Source organism: Stenella coeruleoalba (assembly GCF_951394435.1).
Source record: "Stenella coeruleoalba genome assembly, chromosome: 19".
Taxonomy (NCBI): domain Eukaryota; kingdom Metazoa; phylum Chordata; class Mammalia; order Artiodactyla; family Delphinidae; genus Stenella; species Stenella coeruleoalba.
Window position 1 is genome coordinate 42,445,256 of NC_137165.1, and position 24,420 is coordinate 42,469,675.

General features: G+C 54.3%; 2 protein-coding genes across 3 annotated transcripts; one reads left to right on the top strand and one right to left on the bottom strand.

Annotated features, from left to right (window-relative positions):
- Positions 1 to 56: 56 nt before the first annotated feature.
- VAT1 (vesicle amine transport 1) lies at positions 57 to 6,979 on the bottom strand. The gene is made up of 6 exons (XM_079905449.1): positions 6,471 to 6,979; positions 3,308 to 3,515; positions 2,735 to 2,905; positions 2,541 to 2,630; positions 1,741 to 1,982; positions 57 to 1,583 (listed from the first exon to the last, which is right to left on the bottom strand). The coding sequence occupies exons 1-6, from the start codon at positions 6,879 to 6,881 to the stop codon at positions 1,500 to 1,502; spliced, it is 1,206 nt and encodes a 401-aa protein (XP_079761575.1). The 5' UTR covers positions 6,882 to 6,979; the 3' UTR covers positions 57 to 1,499.
- A 2,113-nt stretch (positions 6,980 to 9,092) lies between these two features.
- Positions 9,093 to 13,864, top strand: RND2 (Rho family GTPase 2). Of its 2 annotated transcripts, XM_079905043.1 has the most exons (5): positions 9,093 to 9,206; positions 9,685 to 9,772; positions 10,587 to 10,696; positions 11,373 to 11,507; positions 11,716 to 13,864. In XM_079905043.1, exons 1-5 carry the CDS (start codon positions 9,105 to 9,107, stop codon positions 11,980 to 11,982), a joined length of 702 nt encoding a protein of 233 aa, XP_079761169.1. In that variant the 5' UTR covers positions 9,093 to 9,104; the 3' UTR covers positions 11,983 to 13,864. The 2 variants fall into 2 exon arrangements, with proteins under 2 accessions (XP_079761169.1, XP_079761170.1); XM_079905044.1 differs by lacking the exon at positions 11,373 to 11,507.
- Positions 13,865 to 24,420: the final 10,556 nt, after the last annotated feature.

The following is a 24,420-nucleotide window of genomic DNA, read 5'->3' on the forward strand; positions in this document are numbered from 1 at the left end:
ACTGGCCTTCCACAAGCTCCCCTTCCCGTCCACTATCAGAGGCAACATCCAGCACCCAGGGTTTGGCTTTTTATTGACACAAACACAAAGGCAGCTTCGGTAACCATAACGGGGTGGGTACACAAAAGTGAAAATCGCACTTCACACATTTAGGCCTCGTTCAGATGAAGAGGCTGAGCCCCTCCCCCCACCTCCCAATGGCAGTGGCTTGGGCAATCACCCGCCCTAATTCCAGATCCAAGGGCAGAGGGACTTACACCCCTAGCCCCGGGAAGTCCCCACTTTGGTTCCAGTGGCCCAGGTCCTAAACCTCCGCTTTGACCCCCTGTTCCATCTCCCCACCCCTGTAAACAAAGTTTGGGGCTGAGTCTGAAAAGCTGCCTCCCTGCTCTGAGGAGACAGTGGGCCTCCGTGACTACATGGGGAACGTGCTTCGATTTTTACTTTGGTCCCAGAACAAGAGGCAGATGGCATCGCCTCTCAGAGCTCTGGCTGGTAAGTGGCACACTTAGCTGCAAGGCTGAAAAAGCTTCCCCGCCTCTTCCGCCTCAACCACCATAGAGAAATGACAGCCCCAGAAGACAGGACATGGCACAGGCCCCCGGAGGCTAGGGGCTGGCCCCCCACACACCGGCACACACACAGATTTTTGGCAGTGCTATGGGACTGGGGAGCAGCGAAACCCCAGCTCCAGCAGAACAAGGAAGGCACTGGGGAGGACGGGGGCAGGAGGTGTGAGGCAGGGACCCCTACACACACAAGCAAGCTTTCCATTGCTAAGGCACTGAGAACAAATCCAGAGAACTCAGTGAAGAGGAGGGGGCTCCGTGTCCCTCCCATAGAGTGGTGACCTAGGGCAGCAGGTCTGACTCCCGCCCCTGCTGGAAGGGGCGCCCCTGCTGGAGAGTGGCAGAACCCCTGGAGGTGGGAGAAGCCGATTGTGCTCGAGAAATTGGGGACAAGAGGACGAGGCCTTACAACAAGGTGGGCGCTGGCTGGCCCGGGTTGAAGGGACACTAGGGCGACACAGGGACATGCTGGACTCACACAGATTGGCCCCATATCCTGAGCTGGCATTTCGATTCTTTGGGGAGGTGTGGGGCGGGGGCAGGAGGGCAGACGAGGCGGAGGCGGAAGCACAGGGAACAGGACGGGAAGGGATTGGCTAACCTTGGCACAAAAGCAGCACAGCGAGGCCCGGGGAAAGGGTGGGGGCAGGAAGTGGCCGGCCTCTCTCTGACCCTCCCTGTCCCCTTGGCAGGGCCCAGACATCCAAGTGGTCACTTCCCAACCTCTTCAGAGGGCAGGAAGCGGGGAGGGGGAAGCCCTGACTAAAGAGGAAGAACAGGACAGGGGAGAGGACATCACCGCAGAGACCTTGGGGGGAAAGAGGGCAGCGCATTGTGATAGAGGATGAACCGCGAGGGTCTGGTGGCCAACAGCACATGGCTTCCCAGCTTCTCTCTTCCCCGGGCCCTGAGGGTCTCCCAGCCCCCTGCCTAGTTCTCCTTCTCCGGCCCAGGCACCAGGAGGACTTTGCCCACGTTCCTCTTCTCCTGCATCTGCCTCATGGCATCCGCCACCTGGAGAGGAAGACAAGACTCTGCTCCCAGCGCCATTCGGCCCATCCAGGGAGCTGGCCTAAAGGAGTCAGCCCTCCTCCTCCCACGACTCCTCCCCTAGGGACCCCAGCCTTCACGGCTCCTATCCAGGCCCTCCCTGCAGGGCCATCACACTCACCTTCTCGAAGGGCCACACGGAGTCGATGTGGGGTTTGATGTGGCCCTGGTTGTACAGAGCCACGAGGCGGGCCACCACACCGCTGACCAGCTCCGTCTCGCCCTCCAGGTAGCCCAGGTGGAAGCCACACACGGCTCGGTTGGCCGGCAGCAGCTGCAGAGCTGTCACACTGAACTGATTCCACCATGTGCGCGCCACGGCCATCAGGTTCCGCTTGGGGCCCGTTAGCAAGTTGGCCATTCCTGAGGGACGAGGAGACACATCCTGTGAATCCAGGTGCCAGGCACATCCCTGTGTGTCTGGATCCAAGCTCATCTGCCCCCCGCGGGCCCCTTACAATTATCCATACCGGCACCCGGGAGTGACAGGAGCACCTCCCACCTGCTGGCTACCTGGCCCAGATGGACTCTAGCCGACTCAAAGATTGCTCTAAGCTTTATATACTTGTTTATTTTTGGTGTGAAGTAGTTTTTTAAATGGAAATGCAACTTGCCCAAGAAGCCCAGGAGGTAGGACAGAGGAAGGCAGACTGGTTGACACTGCATCAGGAATAATCCCCAAACAAGAACACAGAGAGAACACAGAACTTGCTATGACTCATGAATGAGAAGGCGAGTAGCTACACCCAGGAGGGAGCGATGTGAATGCAACATCCAGCACCAGGCTAACCGTGATGCTTCCCACAGAGCGCCGGAGTCTCTGTCCGTTCTGCATTCAAATGCCCCGGGCCCCTATATCCTACCCCTCAGACCCCACCCTGCTTCCCCTAACTCCCCCTCCAGCCCGGCCCACCAACTCACCATAAGTGACTACTTTGCCCATGGGTTTGAGGAGGTTGTAGCCCTTGGCCGTATCTGACCCGCCCAGAGGGTCCAGGACGATGTCCACTCCTGTCAGAAAGTAGGGGGCCCAGGAAGAGCATTAGGATTCACAGATCTGGAGACGCCCCTCCCTGTCCCATGCCATCCTAGCCCTTCCCACTCCCTGACCCCACCTTTGGGAGAGATCTTCTTGATCTCCTCTACGTAGTCAGTCGTGTGGTAGTCGATGGGGTGTGTGACTCCGCTCTCCTTCAGCACCTCATGCTTGCCGGCTGAGGCCGTTCCGAACACCATCACGTTCTCTACTGTACGGCACAGCTGCACGGCAGCCATACCCACACCCCCTAAAGCAAGACACTTTCATAAAGGGGGGATATAGAGTCGTCCAGCCACCACTCTCCATTCTCACCTCTCAAGGATCCAGCCCATCACCTTCATTTTGCCTGGGCTCATCTTGAGGCTTCCTCTCCCATCATTCCATGTCTAATTTCCAAGATTGAGAATTGGGGGGAAGGTGGCTGGGAAGGAGGGGGTGCTGGGCAAGGGCACGTTGCTATGGGTAGCACACCAGGCTGGACCTGGTGGCTGAATGCTACCACGGCAACAACACTGCAGAGGCCTCTGGGCACCATAGGCCGAGGCAGCTAGTGTTGCCATGACAACAGTCCAGACAAGCAGCAGGGAAGAGGCCCGGAAGGAGATCTGGGTGGGGTAAGGAAAAGGGATAAATGGAGGGTGCCTGTCACCTGCAGCCATGTGTACCAAGACGCTGTGGCCAGGCCGTAGGTTGCCAAAGTCAAAGAGGACCATGTAGGCTGTGATATAATTGACCAGCAACGCAGCAGCTTCTTCAAAGGTCATGGCCTCAGGCATTAGGAAGGTCTGGGCCGAAGGCACAGTCACCTCCTCCTGCCACATGCCTGACCGGATCAACACCATCACCCGGTCCCCGACCTTGAAAAATGGAAAAAGAAACTGATTCACTTTGCTGTACAGCAGAAACTAACACAACATTGTAGATCAACTATACTTTAATTAAAAAAATTAAAAAAAAGAATGGAAAAAGAGCATCATTCATTCACTCATTCATTCACCCACTGGTAATTTATGACCTTCTACTATGCACAAGGCCCTCTTCCTGGCAATGAAGTAATAGTACAAGCAGCAGCAGTACTCGTGGTAATGGTTATAATAATAACAATAGTAATAATAATATCATCAATAACAACTTATCTTTATTGACTGCTTACCAAGGCCAGGCCCTATTGTAAGTGCTCTACATATAAACGCTCAATCCTCACGTCAGCCCCCTGAGGAAGATACTATCCTTATCTCCATTTTACAGATCTTACACTTTATTATTGTGTAAGATCCCTGAATGCAAGAAGCTTACAGTTAGGGCAGCATGAAATATTGAAGAGACCAAACTGCTTAGGTTTAAAAAAAAAATGGGCTCCACTGTTTACTGACACTATGACCTTGGGCAAATAAAAATTATCTAACCTTTTTGAGCCCCAGTTTTCCTATCTGTAAAACAGGGCAGTTAATGAGGATTAAGTAGCAAAAAATCAGTGGTTTTTAGCCTAATGTCTGACACATAGTAAGAACTTCGTAGTGTTAGCTGATAATAAGGACAACAATGATGACAATATCAGAAGCAAGGAGGGGAGGTCACCAATCCATTAACTGAAGGAAGAGGGCCGTATGCTGTAAGGGCCAGACCAAAGTGCAGGTAAAGGCCTCTGAGCAGTTAGGGCTGTTACCTCAGGAGAAGGATCTGAGCCGCCATTGGGGGCTCAGAAAGAAGCTTCACCCAGAGACTGGGGGGAGGAGTGATGGCCAAGGAGAGCCACACAATCCCACCTACCAGGAAAAGGCATCCCCCCTCCCCTTCCCCATACCCTCAGCCACCTGCACAAGAGCCTCCTTGCAGGAGGGAAAGGGAGCAAAGGAAGCAGAACCTTCCCCTCCAGTTTAACAACTGGGGTCAAGGGGAGGATAGGGGAAAGGGGTCAGTCTCCAGAGGAAGGCCTCTCATGGTCCTCTGAAGAGCATGGAGAGGGAGGTGTGGGTGCTGTTCCAGGACAATCCGAGTCTGTCTTGGTCCCTGCCAGGAATGATGGGAATTCTGTACATTAACGAGACTTGGGATCCATGGGGCAGGGGGATGGGACTCCCACACATACCCTTTTTCATGTCCACACTCCATTGAGGAGGAGTACTGAGGGCAGAGTAGGACCCTTCTCTGCAAGCACTGGCCTGAGACGAGGTCTGAGCAATGGAAGCATCCCACCCCAGGACTCAGGACTAGTGGACTCAGAAATAACCCAGGAGAGCTGGGGAAAGTGTAGTGGTCAGTCCAGGTGGTGGCCAGTCGCAGATTTGGCCCAGAACAAGGTCCACTTACCCAGGCTAATGCTCACCCCTCAGCCCATTACAGGGCAGGCCCATGACCCTTCCCCAGCCCAGATATCAGGAGGGAGCGGGGGCTCTCCCCTCCGAATCCAGCCTCTTACATCATATTCTTACCCTGGACAGGATATCCTGTATTTACGAAGCGGAAAGTGTGGGGAGAAGAGGTTAGGTGGTTGGCCTTCAGCAGTAACATGAACTATTACTCCCCCAACCAAAAAAAAAAAAAAAAAAATTCTTCTTAGCACCTTCTTAGAGTAGGATTATTTAGAAGTCAGTGGAAAGGGTGGGGCCAGAGCTGATTCCACAGAGAAGCCCCTTAAGGAGGAAGAAGACGTATGCCTGTACAATAAATCCAAAAATTCCAGCTCTGAGCTCTGGGACCCGCAGGTCTGGCAAGAAGAAAGTCTGCATTTGATGAGTCTCTCTTGCAGGGGCCAGATTTGAAAAGAAACCCCTAAACAAATGACGTGCAAAGGCCTCACCCCAAGTCTCTCAAAAAGTTGACCATTTGAAACTCTCCGGTGCCTGGGGCTGTCGCCAAGATTAATGATAAACAAAAAGGAGTCACAGACCGGCAGAGCTGGGCCAACCTGCTCCCGGTGCCACACCCCCCCTCCCCAGCCCAAATGGGCACCGGCCCGGTTTCTCAGTAGAGGGTCCTCTACGAGAAGACAGAGGTGGGTTCCGCCCAAAGTTCCCAAGGGCAGCCCGGGGTCGTGGTCCGCTGGCTGAGTCACCGGAGGAGGAGACAGTGCAGTCACGGGAGACAGAGAGCCCAAGACAAAGATCCAGACACCCAGTCTCGCCCCCCACCCCACCCCACCCCGTCCCCACTCTCACCCCCACCCACCCCCGATCAGACTGGCAGTATAAGGCCGGTGCGCGGGAGGAAGGGGTGGCAGACTCCCTCTCCTCCATGATGGGCGTGCCTGTCTCTAAGGCCCTGCTCTGGGAGGGGCCGCCTCACACCCCCACAGACCACGGGGCTGCATGTGACTAGGGCTCTGGCACGGCCCTGCGCCCCCGCCCAACCCCGACTATATAGCTCTTCAGGCTCCCTCGCGGGAAAAAGGTACCGACCGTCACTCAGAGTCACAGAACACAATTACCCGCGGAGTGTTTAGTGGGCAGGGGTACAGGATAGGTTTCACGGGTGGTGGGAGGGGGCCTTAAAGGTCATTGTGCGCATGCGCATAGGCTCCTTATTGTTTCCCCACCCACCCAGCACCAGCACCGTTTCGGGGCGGCGGCCACAATTAAAATGTTTGGGGAGGGGGCAATTACTTCATCTCAACCTCCCACCCCCAAATATAAATCCAGTTTTCCAGGAGCCTCAGAGCGCAGGCTCCTTTCCTACGTCTTCCATGCCCGTCTACCCGGGTTCGTGCCAGTTTTCCCCGGCTCTGCCACACCTATGGCGCCCGCCCACTCGTGCCCCACTGCCCCGTGGCCCGCGCAGCCTCTCCCTGCCCTGCCCTGCACTGGCCCGCTCACCTTGCGGTCGTTAACTCCCTCTCCCACAGCGATCACCACGCCCGCGCCCTCCATGCCTGGAGTGAGGGGCAGCGGCGGCAGCCGGTCGTACAGCCCCTGCCGGGCCATAAGGTCGGCGAAGTTGAGCCCGCAGGCCTTGACGCGCAGCGTCAGCTGGCCGGTCCCGGGGGCCGGGGGAGCGGCCGGCCGGGTCTGCAACTTCACCTTGTCGTAGCCACCGAAGCCGGTGAGCACCAGGCAGCGCAGCGGCGGCGGCGAAGGGGCGACGGGCCCCTCGGAGGCCGCGGGTGGCTGGGCGTCGCCGCCTGCCTCCTCCGCCTTCGGGAGCTGCGAAGAGGCATCTTCTCCAGCCTCTGCCTCGGCCACCGCCACCACGGTGGCCGCCTCGGCTACCTCTCTCTCGGCGGACATGGCTGGGACGCTCGACGTGCGCGCACAGCTGGACCGAGAGTGCACCGCTGGGGAAGGCGGGGCGCGAGTCAGGACTTGCTAAGGCTGCCGACTCGGAGCGGGCGGGGCGGGGCGCCGGGACGGGGGCGGGGCCTCGAGCGCGGACTTAAAGGGCCAGGGCCACCGTGCAGGTGCGGCGCGAGCGCGAGAAGTGGAGAGGAGGCGCTTATTGGGTACGGGCCCACGCGAGGTCCTTCTTGGGATCATGAAGGCTGCGAGTTAATTTACTTATTTATTCATAATAATTAAGCTAAAAATATATTAAGGGACAGTCTGAAGGACGATCCCAAAACCTGAGCTTACATCAGATGTGGGGAGCCAGCCACCTGTGGAGCGGAACCCAACCGAGTTGTTCCTCAGGCTCTGACACGACCCATATGAGACCCATTCTTTGCTTGCAGTGGCAAACTTGGAGCAGGGTGACCGAGCCATCTGACTTTGTTAAAGCTCTGTACTTCAATTGTCCTTTCTGTAAAATGGTGATGGTGTTGCTTGCTCTAATTAATCTAATTAATCTTCGGATGCTGTGCTCATCTGCTTTGACATTAGCCGACCAGAAACACTGGACAGTGTCCTCAAGAAGGTGGGAGCCTAGGGAAGCAGGACGGCTAGACTGACGGGGACCAGAAAACACATGGGCCAGGAGGAGGGAATTACAGCTGAGCATGGCCATCAGGGAGAGTGTGTGTGAAGCTCTCACCCTCCCCAATCCCCCCCTGACTTCCTGGAAATCAGTCCTCAGAGCTGGATATGGCATCTGGGGGAGATGGGGGACAACAGGGAGGAGTACTCAAGGGACTTCTCGTCCACCCTCCCCATCTCCTTGGGTGTGGGAGCCCCAGATGGAGGGGATAGGAATGCTGCTGCTGGAGCTCAGGAAAGCCCTGTGGTCTCCTCTCCAGGCCCCTATCTCCATGAGAAAAGCCCATGGTGAATGGACAGAAGTCGGCTAAGGCAGCCCCAGTTCCCAGGGAGGGGAAGGGAGGGCGGGATTGGTCTGTTCCCAGGAGCAAATTTGGGAAAGGGGATGGCAGACCCTTCATGGCCACTGAGGTAGAAGCAGGGCCCCACCCCTGCCCTCTCCTCCCTTCCCTTCTCCCACACCCTTCCTGCTTTCAGCCCAAGCCCACCACTCTCACCTCCTTGCTTACTTACACGGGAGAGCCCAGAGAGGTGCATGGTAAAGATAAAATTAAATCGAGTATCCTCTATTTAAAGAAGCGCTTTTAAACGGTAAAAGATGCTATGCAAATGCAAAACAGAGGTTTGATTATTGTTAGACTCCGAATCAAGCCTGAAATCACTTTAGAGCTTGTCTCTGGCTCCAGAAGGGCTGTCACCCTGGGCAGTTCTATCTTCCTCTTCTTTGTCCCCGTCTCCGTCTCCCCGAAGCATCCACCAGAGGACGCAGCTTCCCCAAAACTTTCCACCCTGCGCTTGGCTGGAGAAACTCTGTCCTTGCTTCCCAGATCGCCCGGGCCCGCGGTTAAATCACCGCAGCCCCAGGCCAGGCCGTCCGTTGCCATGGTAACGGAAAGCCAGGGCGTCACCATTGTCCGGGTGGGTGTGTTGGAGTCCTTGCCTATACATCCCCAAGACTCCCTGCCGGGACTTTAGAGTGGGGGAGGGAGACCGAACCAAAAAGACGCCCTTTTTCCCCCTACCTTCTCGCGCCCCCTTCTGTTCAGAAAGTGGATGGCTTCCCCCGCGCGTGTCCGCACTAGCACACCGGCGTTCACGCGTGGTACGCAGAAGGCCCAAGCCTCGCGCTTGTGCAGCTCCCACCCTACCCCTCAGAACTTTCCCCGAACTCTGCCCCTCCCCCATCGCTAAGGAAGTCAACTCAGTCTAATAACCCGGTTCAGCACTTCCCAAACCCGCAGGGGCCCACTAGACCAAACCCGCGCGCTAGAACCCTTCTCCTGAGCCCCCGTTTCCCCGGGGCTCCGCCCCGCTCCTCTGGGCCCCGCCCCCAGGCAGTGCGGGGCGGGAGGCGGGGCCGGGGGCGCGGCCGCCGGGCTGGGGGCGGGGCGCAGGGGGGGCCGAGGCCCCGGGCGGGGGCTCGGCGCGGGCCCGAGAGATGCCGGTGTCGGCGGCCCGAGCGGCTGCAGCTGCAGCGGCGGGGGAGGCGGCAGCGGAGCCCGGGAGGGGGGCTGCGCGGGGGGCCGGCGCGTAGCCGGGACTATGGAGGGGCAGAGCGGTCGCTGCAAGATCGTGGTGGTGGGGGACGCGGAGTGCGGCAAGACGGCGCTGCTGCAGGTGTTCGCCAAGGACGCCTACCCCGGGGTGAGGAACCGGCGTCTTGGGAGGGGGGCGCTGAGGCCGCGGGGGTGGGTGACTGGGGCCTGGGGGACGGACGGAAATGGGTGCTGGGGTAACCAGGGATCAGAGAGAGGGGCTTGGAGGACTGGGGAAAGCGTTGGGGTTTCTGAAAGGACTGCAGAGGTTTTGGGTGGGAGGCATTGGGGAGCAGGGTGAGATGAATGGGGTTTGGGAGAACCGGAGGATCCCGGAGGGGGCGCTAGGGGAATGTCGGGGGTCTTGGGCATTGGAGAGGGGAAGAACTAGGGCCTGAAAGGACCGGGAGGGGGTCCGGGAGCCTAGCAGAGATTCCGCTGAGGCAGCTGCTCCCGGGATCTCCCCTTTGCCCAACACCGGACCAACTTGTGTCCTCGGGCTGGGCTGCACGGGGTGTAGGAATGAGGAGGGCATTTGTCTGGGGTGAGCACTGGAGGATCTCATCTTGAGCCATTCGTGTCTGCAGAGTTATGTCCCCACCGTGTTTGAGAACTACACCGCGAGCTTTGAGATCGACAAGCGCCGCATTGAGCTCAACATGTGGGACACTTCAGGTAGCCAAGTCCCTCGGGGTCACCCTGACTTCCAAGGCCCCCACCCTGCTCCCTCCCTGGACTAGACCCTTAGGCTCCAGGTCAACCCAGCCCATCCATCCTATTCTAGGAGGAAGGAAAATTAATTTTCTGCTTAAAGCCAGGAAAACTAGGCAGAGCTTTCAGAGACACATAGAAACCTTGTCCTGAAGGAGAAAGCCCAGTATCCCATCCCCGCAGCTCGATTCTGCATACCTGGGAAAGTTGGGAAGGAATGGCTTTTATTTTGGAACATGTTTCTTAGGAGATAGGCCTGGGTTTAGGAAAGACATTTAGAATTTCTTTTGGGGGCAGGAAACTGCTTCTCTAGACTGAACTATAGAAATCTGAGATCAAGTCCCGGGAGGGTGGGAGGGCTCTGCCCCTGCCCCTTCCCCTACAAAAAGGGAGGAATTTTTTGTTTTGTTTTAAATTTTTACTTGGCTCCCCTGGAGAGCTTTAGAAAATGTCTGTCAAAGCCCAGAAGGCGCATGCAAAATTTTGTGAGAATGTTGAGAGATTTCATGAGCTTCTCAAAGACTCAGAAAAGATTAAGAATGATTACTTTTAGAGAACCCCCTAGGGAAGTGGAGAGCTGTTTTCTGCCATCTAACCTCCCCTCTGTCTACTCCCTTCCTTGGAGAAACACAGACTCCTTGATGGGTATTAATACCTGCTCTTTTCCATTCTCTGCTCAGAATCCCTTGACCAGGATTGCTAAGGTCTCCCATTCCCTTCCAGGCCTTCTGCACACTCAGGACCCTCGTCTGTCCCCTCCCTCCCTGTCTTCTCTCAGGTTCCTCTTACTACGATAATGTCCGGCCTCTGGCCTATCCTGATTCGGATGCTGTGCTCATCTGCTTCGACATTAGCCGACCAGAAACACTGGACAGTGTCCTCAAGAAGGTGGGAGCCTAGGGAAGCAGGACAGCTAGACTGAGGGGGACCAGAAAACACATGGGCCAGGAGGAGGGAATTACAGCTGAGCATGGCCGTCAGGGAGAGTGTGTGTGAAGCTCTCACCCTCCCCAATCCCCCCCTGACTTCCTGGAAATCAGTCCTCAGAGCTGGATATGGCATCTGGGGGAGATGGGGGACAACAGGGAGGAGTACTCAAGGGACTTCTCGTCCACCCTCCCCATCTCCTTGGGTGTGGGAGCCCCAGATGGAGGGGATAGGAATGCTGCTGCTGGAGCTCAGGAAAGCCCTGTGGTCTCCTCTCCAGGCCCCTATCTCCATGAGAAAAGCCCATGGTGAATGGACAGAAGTCAGCTAAGGCAGCCCCAGTTCCCAGGGAGGGGAAGGGAGGGCGGGACTGGTCTGTTCCCAGGAGCAAATTTGGGAAAGGGGATGGCAGACCCTTCATGGCCACTAAGGTAGAAGCAGGGCCCCACCCCTGCCCTCTCCTCCCTTCCCTTCTCCCACACCCTTCCTGCTTTCAGCCCAAGCCCACCACTCTCACTTCCTTGCTTACTTACATGGGAGAGCCCAGAGAGGTGCATGGTTTCTGCATGCTGTGAGCAAGGATTCACCCTGTGCTGCCTTCTACCCCTGCATAACTCTGTTTTCTTCCTCGAAATAGTGGCAAGGGGAGACTCAGGAGTTTTGCCCCAATGCCAAGGTTGTGCTGGTTGGCTGTAAACTAGACATGCGGACCGACCTGGCCACACTGAGGGAGCTGTCCAAGCAGAGGCTTATCCCTGTTACACATGAACAGGTGGGACCCTTGATCTCTGACCTAGTCCCAGCCTAGACCTCTCACCTCTGCCCCTCTCAGCCTCTGATTTGAAAACACCCTATTTGGCTAATCCCTTGCCCTGGCCTCTGACCTGATCCCTTGACCACCCCCTGCCCTCAGCTTCCTTGCCCCTTGCTGAGCTGCAGGCTAAGCCCTGTAACTCTCTCCACTCACTCCATCCTTCCAGGGCACTGTGCTGGCCAAGCAGGTGGGGGCCGTGTCCTACGTGGAGTGCTCCTCCCGGTCCTCTGAGCGCAGCGTCAGAGATGTCTTCCACGTGGCCACAGTGGCCTCCCTCGGCCGGGGCCATAGGCAGCTGCGCCGTACTGACTCACGCCGGGGACTTCAGCGATCTACTCAGCTGTCAGGACGGCCGGACCGGGGAAACGGGAATGGGACCGGAAACGAGGGCGAGATACACAAGGATAGAGCCAAGAGCTGCAACCTCATGTGAAGGGCCCCGTGGGCAGACTGAGGAGGGAAGGTGTAGGCACAGTTGTCCCCCTGCTGGCCCCCGGCCTCCTGACCTCCTGACTCTGGCTGGGACTTTAGGGTGGGCGAGTGAGCAGTTCTCCTGGGCAGGGAAGCTGGAGGCAGAAGGGTACCGCCATTCCCCACATCCTCATTCAGCTCCTCTCCAAGGCAAGTTGAGGGAACTAGCAGAACAGGCATCTGGGCTGGGAGCTGGGATGGGGCCAGGGGGTTGGGGAAGCTGGCATCAAGCGGTGACCTTGGTTGAGTCTCAGTATATGAAGGGTGCCTTCCCTCCCCACCTTCAGTTCCCATATCCTGGTCCTGGCTTCCTTCCCCAAGGAAAATGTCCATTCTCTGACCTTCCCTCTTCCTCTCCTCTCACTTCTACAGCTGTTCTCACTCATCCTAACCTCCAGGCAACATGCACTAAATTAAAAAGCAAGTTGAGAAGCCTCTCCCCCAATTTACCCACCAGTCTTAGCTCCCTCCCTCCCTTCCCCCAAGAGTCCCCAAATAAAGCCCATGTCCATGGAAAACGACTGTGGCTTTAGTTTTGTTGCTTTCTAAGAAAACAATCTACCAGTCTCTAGCAGCAGGAGGGAAAGTTAGACTTCAGTAAGAACTTCCCTGTCGATGCCCACAGACGGAGCAGAGGAAAAAGCTATGGGTTGGATCAGCAGTGTCCTTTTCGGAGCCAGAGGCGGGAGAGAGAGATATCTTGGGAATATTCATGTCAGTTAATGAGCCAGACGATCCTAAAGCCGTTAGGGGGTTTTAAAGTGGACTGATGTGCAATTCATTACTCAGCCCAACTGGGGCCCCTGCTAATGTGGGAAGGATCCGGCTGAAGTGGTCCAGGCCGCTTGCTCACCATGTCCAGCCCCAACTTGGAATCTGCTGGTGCCCTGGGAGCTGTGGGTGTAGGGAGGGCACCAAAAGCCTCCACATCAGGGTGACCCTGTACAGAGTGGTTTCCCAAGGGAACAGTAGTTTGATTCTGGGGTCTCCTTGGAGGCTGGGGCAGGGGCTCTCTCCCTCTTTCCATCCTGAGCTCCTTGATGATTTTGGAGGGAGCACAAGATGTGAGTTGAGGGTCACACCTCCCCAACCCCCTACAGAAGGAAAGACGGTGGAGGGGCCGGCCAGAGCACTTGTTGTCTGGAAAGACAGTGCTGGTCTGTTTTCTCCGGAGTCTGGTTTCACATTGTCCTGTATTCCCTCCCTGGCTCTGATCCCACTGGCCTCTTTTCGGTGACATTCTCCCCCAGGAACCATCCGTGGCTCTCCCCTCCCCCAGCCCCAGCCAGTTCTTCAGACACACTCTGGGAGAGAACACAGACCTTACCCTCCCATCTGCTGGGATCCCCACCTAATTCACAGCCCATCTTTCCCTCATTCATTCAGCAAATGTGTACTGAGCACCAACTGTGTGCCAGACACTGGCTTGGGATTCTGAAAGGACCAGTCTCTGTGCTCTGGAGGCCAGCCCGGTGGGGAAGAGAGGTACCCCAGGTGTGATGGTTCCCTGGTTGTGGAAGCTCCTTACAGCCTCAGAAGCCCATCCTCTGAGCCAGGTTCTTGAGGGTTGAAGAGGAGTTTGCCAGGCAGGGAAGGGGCGGGAAAGGCACTCTGAGCAGAGGGTACAGCATGTGCAAACACGTGGAGATGAGGAAGAGCATGGCACCACTGGGGCTGCCATGGCAGGGAGGGCGGAAGACAAGGCTAGGAAGGTACAGGGAGGCCGCTGCAGGGCCCACAAGGGAACCAGGGCTTCATGCGGAGGATGTGAGGCAGCATGAGGGATTTCAAGCAGAGAATGAAGGGACCAGATTTGGTTTTTGGATAGATGGTTATCTGGATGAGGTGATGGGGGGCTGGGGTGGGGGTGGGGGGGGGGCGCAGGGAGGGTGTCTAGGGGGTTTGGCTCTGTGATGTGTCATTTAAAATAGCATCTCCCTCGGGACTTCCCTGGCGGTTCAGTGGTTAAGACTCTGTGCTTCCACTGCAGGGGGCACGGGTTCAGTCCCTGGTCAGGTAACTAAGATCCTGCATGCCAGGCAGTGTGGCCAAAAAAAGAAACAAACAAATAAAATAGCTTCTCCCTTCCCTATGCCAGGGCCCAGTCTTGAGAGGAAAGGAAATCCCCACCCACTCCTGCCTCATCAAACACTCCTTATCCTCCCTCTTCCTCCAAGACCCTGTCCTGGTCCATCTCAGCCAATCTCCTCAAGGATTCTGGGACAGCTTCAAAGGCACCGGGCACCCTACCCTCTTAAACTGAGACCTGGTTAGGGGCTGACTCCAGCATCCTCTGCAAGGATACTGAGTCCTGGATTGAGGGTGCTGGAGAGCGCTGGGGCTCAGCTAGGTGGACCTCAGTCTGGTCCCAGAGGCCTGACCCTTCCCCCACAGGGGCCTGATATACCACTGTCTTGGGATTTTGTCTGTGGCTTCTCATCTCCACTTTGAACTTTGGTACAAACCAGGCTCAAAGTACGGAGTGTTTGCACCCCCTCTCTTCTCCCAACCTCCCTCTCCTGCCATGCTCAGGGAATGCAAACACATTTCAGTATTTGCCTAAAACAAACATAATTAGGAAGATAAATCAGCTGGAGGAACCCCTAAAGTTTATAATACATTTCCAGTACCACCGGGAACAGATATTGGTCCCCTCTGCAGGTCTGGGTTGCCAGACGTTTTATTTCCTCTACAGAGGGGTCTGTGCCTCTGGGCTGAGGAGCCCAAAGGGTGAGAGGAGGGAATGGGGCTGTTCCTAGATCCTCAAAGGCCCCTGCAGGCTGGAAGGAGGGGACCTTCCCCTCACCCCAGATGCAGGAGTCAGACCCAGCTTCCTCCTCTGCAGCTGTTTCCCCCACAAATTGGACACCCCTTTGGGAAACAATGTAGCCTCGTTAATCATTTAATGAAATAAACAACTAATCACATTGTGTTGCTGCCAGTGTTTCTTAACCTCAGCAGTCAGCCTGCCCTGGAGGGAGGAGGCGGAAGGAAGGAATGGGGTAGGGGCGGGGACTTGGTCTAACACCTGAAATGCTTCCGCTGACAGAGGGTCATCCCCTTATGACTCCAGCCTTTCCAGGAGGGACAGTCATGAAAAGCGCTTAATATTTGGAGGCAGAGGTCCGAGGGCCTGGGTCCTAGCTCTGCTGCTTCCTCCCTGGGGAGCCTTTAGTGAGGCCCTGCAGGCATCTGAACCTCAGTTTTCATACTTGGAAAAGGGAGCTGATTGCCACATCTGCCTCACTGTGTTGCTGAGGATTCAGAGAGGAGAAAGGATGTAGAAAAGTTGTTTGAGCCTTTAAAGGGGGCTGAACTGATACCGACCTTCATTTTTTACAACTTGCACATCCAGGCTTGAGTGCCTCTGAACTGGGCCTGATGGAATAAGGAAAGGCTTCTTGGAGAGGGCCTCTTGGGATTCAGACTGGAGGAAGGCCAGAAGACAGGAAGGGGCAGGTCAGGTGTCTCGTCCCCATACCTATCCTGAGGGCTAGAGAGAGAGGTCTAGTGACTCCTCCAAAGGACATCTTTTGGTCCCCCATTTTTCTGAACTCCCCCATTACCTTTTCTGAAGTCTGGGTGAGGGCACCAGGTTGCCATAGTGACCCCACTCCAGATACACGCAGACTGGTCCTGCAGGCTGTGGGAGGTGGGGGGAAGGGGTCATGTCCCGCAGGTTCCTGGTGGACACCAGGACCCTGGCAGGCAGTCCTGGTACAGCTGTCCCCTACACTACTCTCTCTTCCCCAGGAAAGGGGTTCAGCTCTTCTGAGTATCCCCCCTCCCTCTCTGCCAACAAAGGAGTTTCTTCTACACAGTGCAGCCCCTCTCCCCCCTTTCCCCCTTTCAGCTGGGTTCCCAGGTCTCTCTCCATTTCTAGCCAATCCCCAACTCCCTCTCCTCAAGGCTGGGGGTGAGGGTCAGAGAGAGGGGAGGCACCAGGTCCAGGCATGTGGGGTGATTCCCAAGCAGCTACCCCCGCCTGCAGCCGAAGAGACAAGAGGGACACGTACATAAGTGCCCCTCCCCCCAAGAAAATGCCTCTGCTGTTGACTCCTAAATAACAGATGTCTGTCTGCATATTAATGAGATTGGACGAATAATTGGTGAGTTTTTCATTCAGTGTCAGAATGAACCCAGAGGCCTTATGTTCATGCACACAGACACCCACTCACTGACTCTCCCCTTCCCCCAGAGCACAATGAGACAGAGGCAGTGGCTGGCAAGCTTGAACCACAAAGGGGAGGGGCAGACAGGGAAGTGGGAGGGGGCGTCAGCAGGAGGGAGACTGCCACCGTCTGGGTCTGTCAGGTTTCTCCCTCTTGACTGCTATCTCCCCAGTCCCCCACTCCCACCAGGGGCAAAAGCTTGCATTTGTGCGATTTCACCACCATGCAGAAGGGGCCCAGAGGAAGGTGGGAGCCTGAAGGTAGGGAGGGGGGAGGCAGGTGCTGCCCAGAGGGGAGCAACAAAGCAGTGGCCTCCTTCAGCAAGGTTGTTGCCTCCCATGAGCCTGGAATCAGGGGGCCCTTACCCTGCTTAGCCCCTGCGCCAGGGTGTGAGGTGGTTTTTGAATCAGATAGCTGCCATCTGCCAGCTGGGTGCTCCTGTGCAAATTACCCAACCTCTCTGAGCCTCTCATTTTCCCGTCTCCAAGAACACCACCTTGCAAGACTGAAAGGAAGAAATGAGATAAAATGTGTCATGTGTCTGTCTTAGTGCCTGGTTTACAATAGGCCCCCACACATATTTGTTTTCTCCCCACCTATCCCTAAAACACACCAAGACAGTTTCAAAATTGCTGCCTCTCCTGCCAGACACACGCTCCTTAGGGCAGGGGCGAATTAGAAGTTTAGTAATTATCGCGGCTGCCTAGAAACCTGGGGGTAAAGATACAGAGAGGAGCAGGAACAGAGAAAGAGATTAGATAGACAGAGGAGAGAGAAGTGATGGAACCCAAGGCCTGGAACAGAAGGATAGACCACAGAGACACAGAGACGTAAGCTGGGAATGGAGAAGGTACTGCAAGCAGTGGAGTGAGCCCTGGAGTGAGAGTCTAGAATCTACACTGTGGATTCCGGAAGCCCCGGCTCTGCCATGCTCGCTGTTTGACCTTAGCAAGTCTCATCCTCTCTTAGCATCTTAGTCTCCTCATCTGTAAAATGAGGGGTTGATTTGCCCTCTGGGTCCCTTCGCACTGTGTGGGAACAGGAGTCCCAGTGGCAGCGGGTTGGTGGGGGGAGCAGGGGAGAGGAGGCGGGATCGCCCCCGCCCCCCCCCCCCCCCCAGCAACTTACTATGGCCCATCGGTCACTCTTGCTCTGTGTCCTCCCTCCCTTGGTAAATAGATCTGCTGCGCCAGCAAACAACTGTCCATTGTGTCCTAATGAGGGACGAGCAGGGAAAACCAATCACTTATGATGCAAATGAGCGGCGGCTGCGGCCTCCTTGCTTTCACTGAGTGCCTCTCTTCAGCGCTGCCCCAGTTGGGCCTTTCTCCTTAGCCCCAGTTCCCATCTGGTCCTGGAGGAGGAGGGGGCAGGCCCAGACTGCCCTTCCCATTGTCCTTCATTGCCACTCCCAGCAAGGGGGCTCTACCCTCACAGCTTCCACGAGGCCCAGCTTCTCTCCCCACCCCCACAGAGCTCCCAGGGCAGCTCGGTTTTTGTTTTTAATTAAGGTGAAATTCACATAACATAAAATTAACCATTTTAAGGTGTACAGTTCCGTGGTATTTAGTGCATTCACACTGTTGTGCAACCACCACCCCTCTGGGCGTGGGTGTCATGCCCTTCTGCCCATCTCCACACCCTACAAGCTCCAGTGGCACAGGGAAGCTGCGGAGGCCTCAGCAAAGGGTCGAGGAGTAATGGAGGTTGGTGTTGGGCTAAAGGCTGAGAAAAGCCCAGAGCTGGCCTGGGGTGAAGAGGACAAGGCCTGCTCTTTAGAATGGAGCCCAGGGAGAAAGCTCGGGCTTTGGTGGGAAGGGGAAGATCATCACTGCTTTCCCCAGCACAGCCCTGGGGCCACATCTTTAGGAAATGGCCTCTTGAATTGCTGTAGAGATTTTTCTTCCTTAATTTTTCTGACATTTGGTTGGAAACCAGAGGAGGTTCCAGCACAAATCTTGGCTTCCATGGCTGTCAGAGTCTCTGGGCACTTGGGGATGGCCCCACCAGCAGGCGTCTCACCTCTGCAGCTGTGGACGCCGTGAGACGGCCCCCAAAGCCCTTTGCCTCCAGGAGAGACCTCTCCTCACCAAGCTCCAGGCTTCACCAAGGGAAGATTTTCTGCCCACTTGGCACTAGCTTATTGCAGAAGTCCTATAGCCTAACAGCTGGGAAGACCCACATAAATTGTAATTTGAGTTTCTCTTGCCATTTGGTTTTAGATTGTTTTCAAAAGATGGCAAACATCTGATTACCTGTGTGTCTGTGTTACCTCTGGATTCACCTCTTTTTCCCTCCTCCCTAATCTGGGACATGTAGTAATGCTTTAAACAAACAAACAAACAAAAAAACCCCACAAAAACTCTTTTGGAATTAACCAGTGCCAACTGCTGCAGTATTGCAGAGAAAAAACTTTACAGGGTCACAAACTTTCTTTTATCTTCCCTGGCCCCTACCCGCACTCAACTGGATTCCACACTCCCTCTCTCAGACAAGACACAGCCCAGACACCATAATGAGAGCATTTTCATCTGTGTTCTAATGAATAGGGAGTCCTGGGCTAGTCAGCTCCAGGTCTGCCATCAATTCACTGGGTGACCTTTGACCAGGCCCTGGACCTCAGTTTTGTTTTTGCTTTTGTTTTTTTTGCTGTGTGGCTCGGCTCGCGGGATCTTAGTTCCCCAAACAGGAACTGGACCCAGGCCCTTCGCAGTGGAAAGCATGCCAAGTCCCAACCACCGGACTGCCAGGGAATTCCCATGGACCTCAGTTTTATTACCTATAAAATGGGGATAACAATCTCTACCCTAGTGATCTCCTAGGGAACAAGCAAGGAGAGAGAAATAATGGTTGTGCCAGGGCTTTGAACTTGCAAAGAGATTATCATGAGCATCCTAATTATTTCTCCAGTGATGATGGCATAGCAGTTTATCTATCTTGAGTATCTAGCCTGGAGGAGGCCCTGCTGGAGGACACATGGAGAGAGGAAACACCTTCTCTGTCTGCGTGGGTGCTGGTTTGATTCATCACAAAGCAGTAGGCTTCTAGATAGGCGAAAGAGAATCAAGGAGGAAATCTGTAGGTGTGGGCTTAGAAGAGGAAGAGTGATTCTTGGATGTTTAGATCTCTCGTACTGCTTTTGGAGTAAATTTGGGTACTAGAAAAATGGGTGGGAGGGATTGAAGGGAATTAGCACTCTCAGTGGCAGAACGTGGCTTGTTTTCCAGGACTAAAGTTCTTGAGGGTGGGGCTAGCAGCTGGATAAGGCCTTTACTCAATGAGTCCATTCATTCATTCTTTAACTGTTGCATTCAGCAAATATTCATTGAGTACCCATCAGGGTGTCTGCCAGGAACAGAGCTGGGTTATAACAAAGATAAAATGATACTAATCCTACCCATAAGGACCTTCTAGTCAAATAGAGACAATAGAGTATGTGCAAAATAACTTACTGAGGGAAGAAAGTATCATAAATAAAGCAAAGCTTCTGGGATGCTCAGAGCGGGGAGATTCTGGCCTGGAAGTGGGGAGGGCTCTGTGGAGGAGGTGGGGTGGGCAGTATTTGGGCCTGCAGAGTTGGCAGAGCAGGACTCACTGAGGATAAGACAGAGTGTGAGCAAAATCTGTGGGTCCCCATATTTGGTGGCCAGGGTGCCTGAAAGGAAACAGCAGGTGAGGCACTGGTGAGGATGGATTTCGGCTTAGAAGGGACAGCCTGGGGAGACTGGCTGGGTCAGAGAAATAGATCCTTAGAAGATTCTCCCAAATCTTCTTCTGGATCCTCCCCCTAATTCTGCTAGCTGGGGGCTCTTAACTGGGACTTCTGGAATCTCCCGGCTTTTCACCTGGCCAAATCCTACCCAAGAGCCAGCTTGAGATGCTTTGCCCCTTATACTAAGCCAGTGGTTCTCAAACTTGAGCTTGTTTCTCGGAATCACAGATTGCTGGCCCCATGTCCGGCTTCTGATCAGTAGGTCTGAAGTGAGCCCCTGGAATTTGCTATCTAACAAGCTCCTAGACTATGTCGTTAGCCCCCACTTCCATTCCCCATCAGGGGACCATGCTTTGAGAATCACTGCGTTAAGCTGTACGTCAAAACTGCCTTAGCATTCTGGGTGCTGACACTAAGTCTCAAAGCTCTTGTTTGTCGGCCCCCATAATATGGAGGCGTGAGGTGCCTCCACAGCAGGCAGAGCCCACCACACAGCCCACAAGGGGCTTCTGAACCAGAAGACACAATTCTGCAAGGGTTATCGGTGGCCTCCTTGCTCCACCCATTGAATAGTAAGCTCCTCCTCCCTCCCTTCCACAACCCTAGCATACAGAGTCCACTACGAAACCGGGCACGTAGTGGCCCCGTCAGTCATTAACCTTGTTGTTATCACCTCCTAGGACTGGTTCCCAGCACAGTTTAGCCTCACACAAATCTTGTTTGCATCAAAGTCTTGCCACCTCCTTTTGTGGTGTGATCTTGGGCAAGTTGCCTGACCTCTCGAAGTGCCATTTCCCTTACTGGTAAGTTGGGAATAGTGCCTGGCACTGAGGAGTGTGGCACGTGACAGTCGCTTATGATTATTATTGTTGTTGCTCCTGAGAGCTGGCAAGATCGATGGTCCACAGACCCCATTTCTCTTCCTTTTTAATTGAGTCATCTCCCACCTGCCTCCTGTTTTGCCCTCCTTGGGCCTTTCCTGTCATCACTCCGTGTCTCCCTGCCTTTCTCCCTCCAGGCCAGCTTTCCATCCTCCCCTCACAGGGCCCGCTGGTGGCCGACTCTCGCTGGGTAAGGATTGTCTGTACCTTGATCTCCATCGGTCAATAAAGGTAAATTACAAAATCATTTGTTTTACTTGTTCTCATTACCTGGAGGGCTGTCTGAAATTGCCTTTCTTTGGAAAGCCACATTTGCATATCTCTATGCTGGAGTCAAAAGCTACAGCTGTGGTTTCACTGCAATTTAAATATTAATAAAACCTCCTAAACCTCTAGCTGTTGTTTTAAGCAGTCTGGCTCTTCTCCTAGGTTGCTAATATAATTTAATCTTTGTCCTTTGCTTTGTATTTGTTTAAAGAGCCATTCTGGAGTCAACTGGAGCTAGCTGCTGCAACTTTGTAGATAAGAACCACTCACCAGCTTGGGAACCTTAGTTTTCCTTAACAGGCCCAAGATCTTCCTAGAGACAAAAGATAGACAGTAGGTAACATTTTATACCAATTAGCAGCCCCTTACGCTAAGCCAGTGGTTCTCAAACCTGAGCTTGCTTCAGAATCACAGACTGCTGGGCTCTTCCCCTAGTTGTGATTCAGTAGTTCTGGAGTGAGGCCCTGGAATCTGCATATCTAACAGGTTTTGCCCGCCCCCACCCCCTCCACCCCATTCCCCATCAGGGGACCACGGTTTGAGAATCACTGTCCTAACCTGCCTTATCATTCTGGGTCCCTGAAACTAGGTCTCCAGAGCTCTTGTTTGCTGGCCTCCATAATGTGCAGGGAGTCTCTCCTGTTTTCCATTTCTTCTAGCCCCTCAAACCATTACTTAGATTTTCCTGATCGTTGAGACTCATTTCAGGATCTGCTTCCTCCTGCACCTCCCTAATCCGTGCTCTCCACAGTTCTCAATTTTCTCTTCAGTTCTCCTTAATTTTCTATTTGCCCAGATCCATTTCTTTAATTTTCTCCTCGGTATGGGCAGATTTAAAGCCTGTTGGAGGGAGCTAGGCAGCCCTGAAGTACGGTACAGGGGCCTCTGGCTCAGTCATCTCACAGCCGTTGATAAGCAAGCTCCCACAGTCCCTGGCCAGTGAGCTCCATTCTCTCTCAGGTTCTGTGGGTAGATCTGCAGTTCCCCCTCACCCGGCCCTGCTCTCCTCACTGCCTGCCTCTGGGGCTGCCCTTATCTGCTCCTCGCAGCCTTCACAGGATACACTCTGGGCAGCCTGGCTCCTTCCACTCCAACCCCCCAACACTGATTCCTTTCTTCTTCCCCCGCATGTTTTTGAGCCGATACTTTGTGGATGATCCTGGTTGCACTTTTTGGGAGGGAGATAATCTAGGAGCTCTTCTCTAGGCCCCCCTCCCTGCACCTGCATGATAACCCCTCCTCTTCTCCTTCTTTCCAGCTTCTTTGCAGAAGTTCATTTCGTGAAATGAGATAAAGACAGTACAGGAACTAGTTCCCAAAATGCAGCTGTGCCCAGAAAGGGCTGAAGACTGTGGGATGGAAAAGTGGGAGGATATCTTAAAGCAGAGGTCAAAAAAGCAGGTAGCTTTACTCCATCTTCAGATAGGACTCTTAAGCTCTGCCAATCATCCTGAGGCCAGGGCCAGAAGCTGACTTCTGGGAGAGGTTATGCAGAGCTGGAAAAACAGACTGGGTGGACATTTGTTGGGAGACCTTGAGAGACAATTACAGAAAACTTCTAAATGTGTCTTAGTTGTCTCTGCTTTCACCCAGGATTCCTGGGAAGGCAGGATGTACTACATAGATGTTGTTTTTTCTATTAACCCATCAGTGATGGGGGCAGCAGGATGAGGCCTAGCTTACCCCCAGGGTCCAGTAAGCCATGGCTTGTCACTGGAAATGAGACATTTTTGACCGAAGACTGGGAAGCACTTGCTTCTTGCCTGCCTTTACGGACTCCCTGCTAGGTGGACAGGAAGCTGGCGTGGGCCCGAGAGAGGTCACACAGTGGGCAAGGCTGAACTGGCAGGTCCTGACAGCTGAAAGATAAGAAACCCTAAGCTGGAAAGCTGGATGGGAGTGGACAAAACAAGTAGCCGTGATCCAAGCCTGTAAATCCCCTTGCCTAGGGCTGCTTTCCCAGGGAGAGCGGCCACTTGGAGGCAGGAACTTTCTACCGCCTCCCACCACAGGCCATAAAGCCAGAGTGCTAGTTCCCCTCCCAGTCCGCTCCTCTCCCCAAATTCCCTTGAGGCTTGAACCAGTGCCTTCTGACCTGGGGTCAGTGACGGATGCAGGTGGAAAGCTGAATGATGGGATGGAAGGGGCATGGGTTTGGATCTTCGCATTGTCGTTTATTAGCTGTGCAAACTCTGAGCAAAATCCTGTATTTCCAGTTCCTATTCTTCAAATGAGGTGACAAATACCCACTTCACAGAGCTGTGATGAAGACTAAACGATATGAAAATGTAATAACGGCAGTTAGTCCCATTTTCTCTACTTCTCCCCTCACCTACCCACCACCCTCCTTACAAGGAAGGCAGTATTGAATTGTGCAAGGATTTCATCCTCTTTGCCTGAAAGAGAATTCCAATCTCTGAACAGAGTAAAGACCAACAAAAGATGATACAGACTGTTATCAGTGGATTAAGCATGTTAAACGGGAGTGGTTGTCAGAATTCCAAAGACGTCCTCCCTAGATTTCTGGCCCCGGGCGTTATTCAATCAAACAGTAAGCTAGGTAATGCTGTGAAGGGACTTTGCAACTGTAATTATGGTTCTGGACCTTAGGATAGGGAGATCACCCTGGATTACCTGGTGGGCACAATCTCACCACTTGAGCCCTTAAAAACAGAAATTTCTTTGACAGGAGTTACAGAGATGAGGCAGAAGGGGAAGTCAGAGAAATTCCAAAAGTGAGACGGATTTGATCAGCCATTGCTGGCTTTGAAGATGGAGGTATGGGGTCATGAGTCCAGAATGTGGGTGGCCTCTAGAAGCTAAGGATGACCTCTGGCCGACAGCCAGCAAGGAAACAGAGAGCTTAGTCCTAGGAGTGCAAGGAACAATTCGGACAACATGAAATGAGCTTGGAAACGGATTCATCCCCAGAGCCTCCAAGAAGGAACACAGGCCTGCCCTGCTGGCACCTTGATTTTGGTCTTATGAGACCCGAAACATAATAGATGGATGTAGTTTTAAGCCACTAGATTTGTGACAATTTGTTATGGCAGCAATAGAAAACAAATATAAAAAGGGTTTTTTTTTGTGGTACGCGGGCCTCTCACTGTTGTGGCCTCTCCCGTTGCGGGGCACAGGCTCCGGAAACGCAGGCTCAGCGGCCATGGCTCACGGGCCCAGCCGCTCTGCGGCATGTGGGATCTTCCCGGACCGGGGCACGAACCTGTGTCCCCTGCATCGGCAGGCAGACTCTCAACCACTGCGCCACCAGGGAAGCCCTATAATGTTTTGAAGTCCCCTTGATAACCCTAGGAAGTAGGTACTATTATCATCCCCGTTTTACAGATGAGGAGATGAAAGTACAGTGA

Bases quoted from the DNA above. Each gene is read 5' to 3' on its own strand.
- VAT1 (XM_079905449.1), bottom strand. From the start codon at position 6,881: ATGTCCGCCGAGAGAGAGGTAGCCGAGGCGGCCACCGTGGTGGCGGTG. The intron at 3,516-6,470 runs GTGAGCGGGCCA...CCATTTTTCAAG, and splicing joins AGGGAGTTAACGACCGCAAG to GTCGGGGACCGGGTGATGGT. The intron at 2,631-2,734 runs GTGGGGTCAGGG...ACTTTCTGACAG, and splicing joins CAAGAAGATCTCTCCCAAAG to GAGTGGACATCGTCCTGGAC.
- RND2 (XM_079905043.1), top strand. From the start codon at position 9,105: ATGGAGGGGCAGAGCGGTCGCTGCAAGATCGTGGTGGTGGGGGACGCG. The intron at 9,207-9,684 runs GTGAGGAACCGG...TCGTGTCTGCAG, and splicing joins CCAAGGACGCCTACCCCGGG to AGTTATGTCCCCACCGTGTT. The intron at 10,697-11,372 runs GTGGGAGCCTAG...TCCTCGAAATAG, and splicing joins TGGACAGTGTCCTCAAGAAG to TGGCAAGGGGAGACTCAGGA.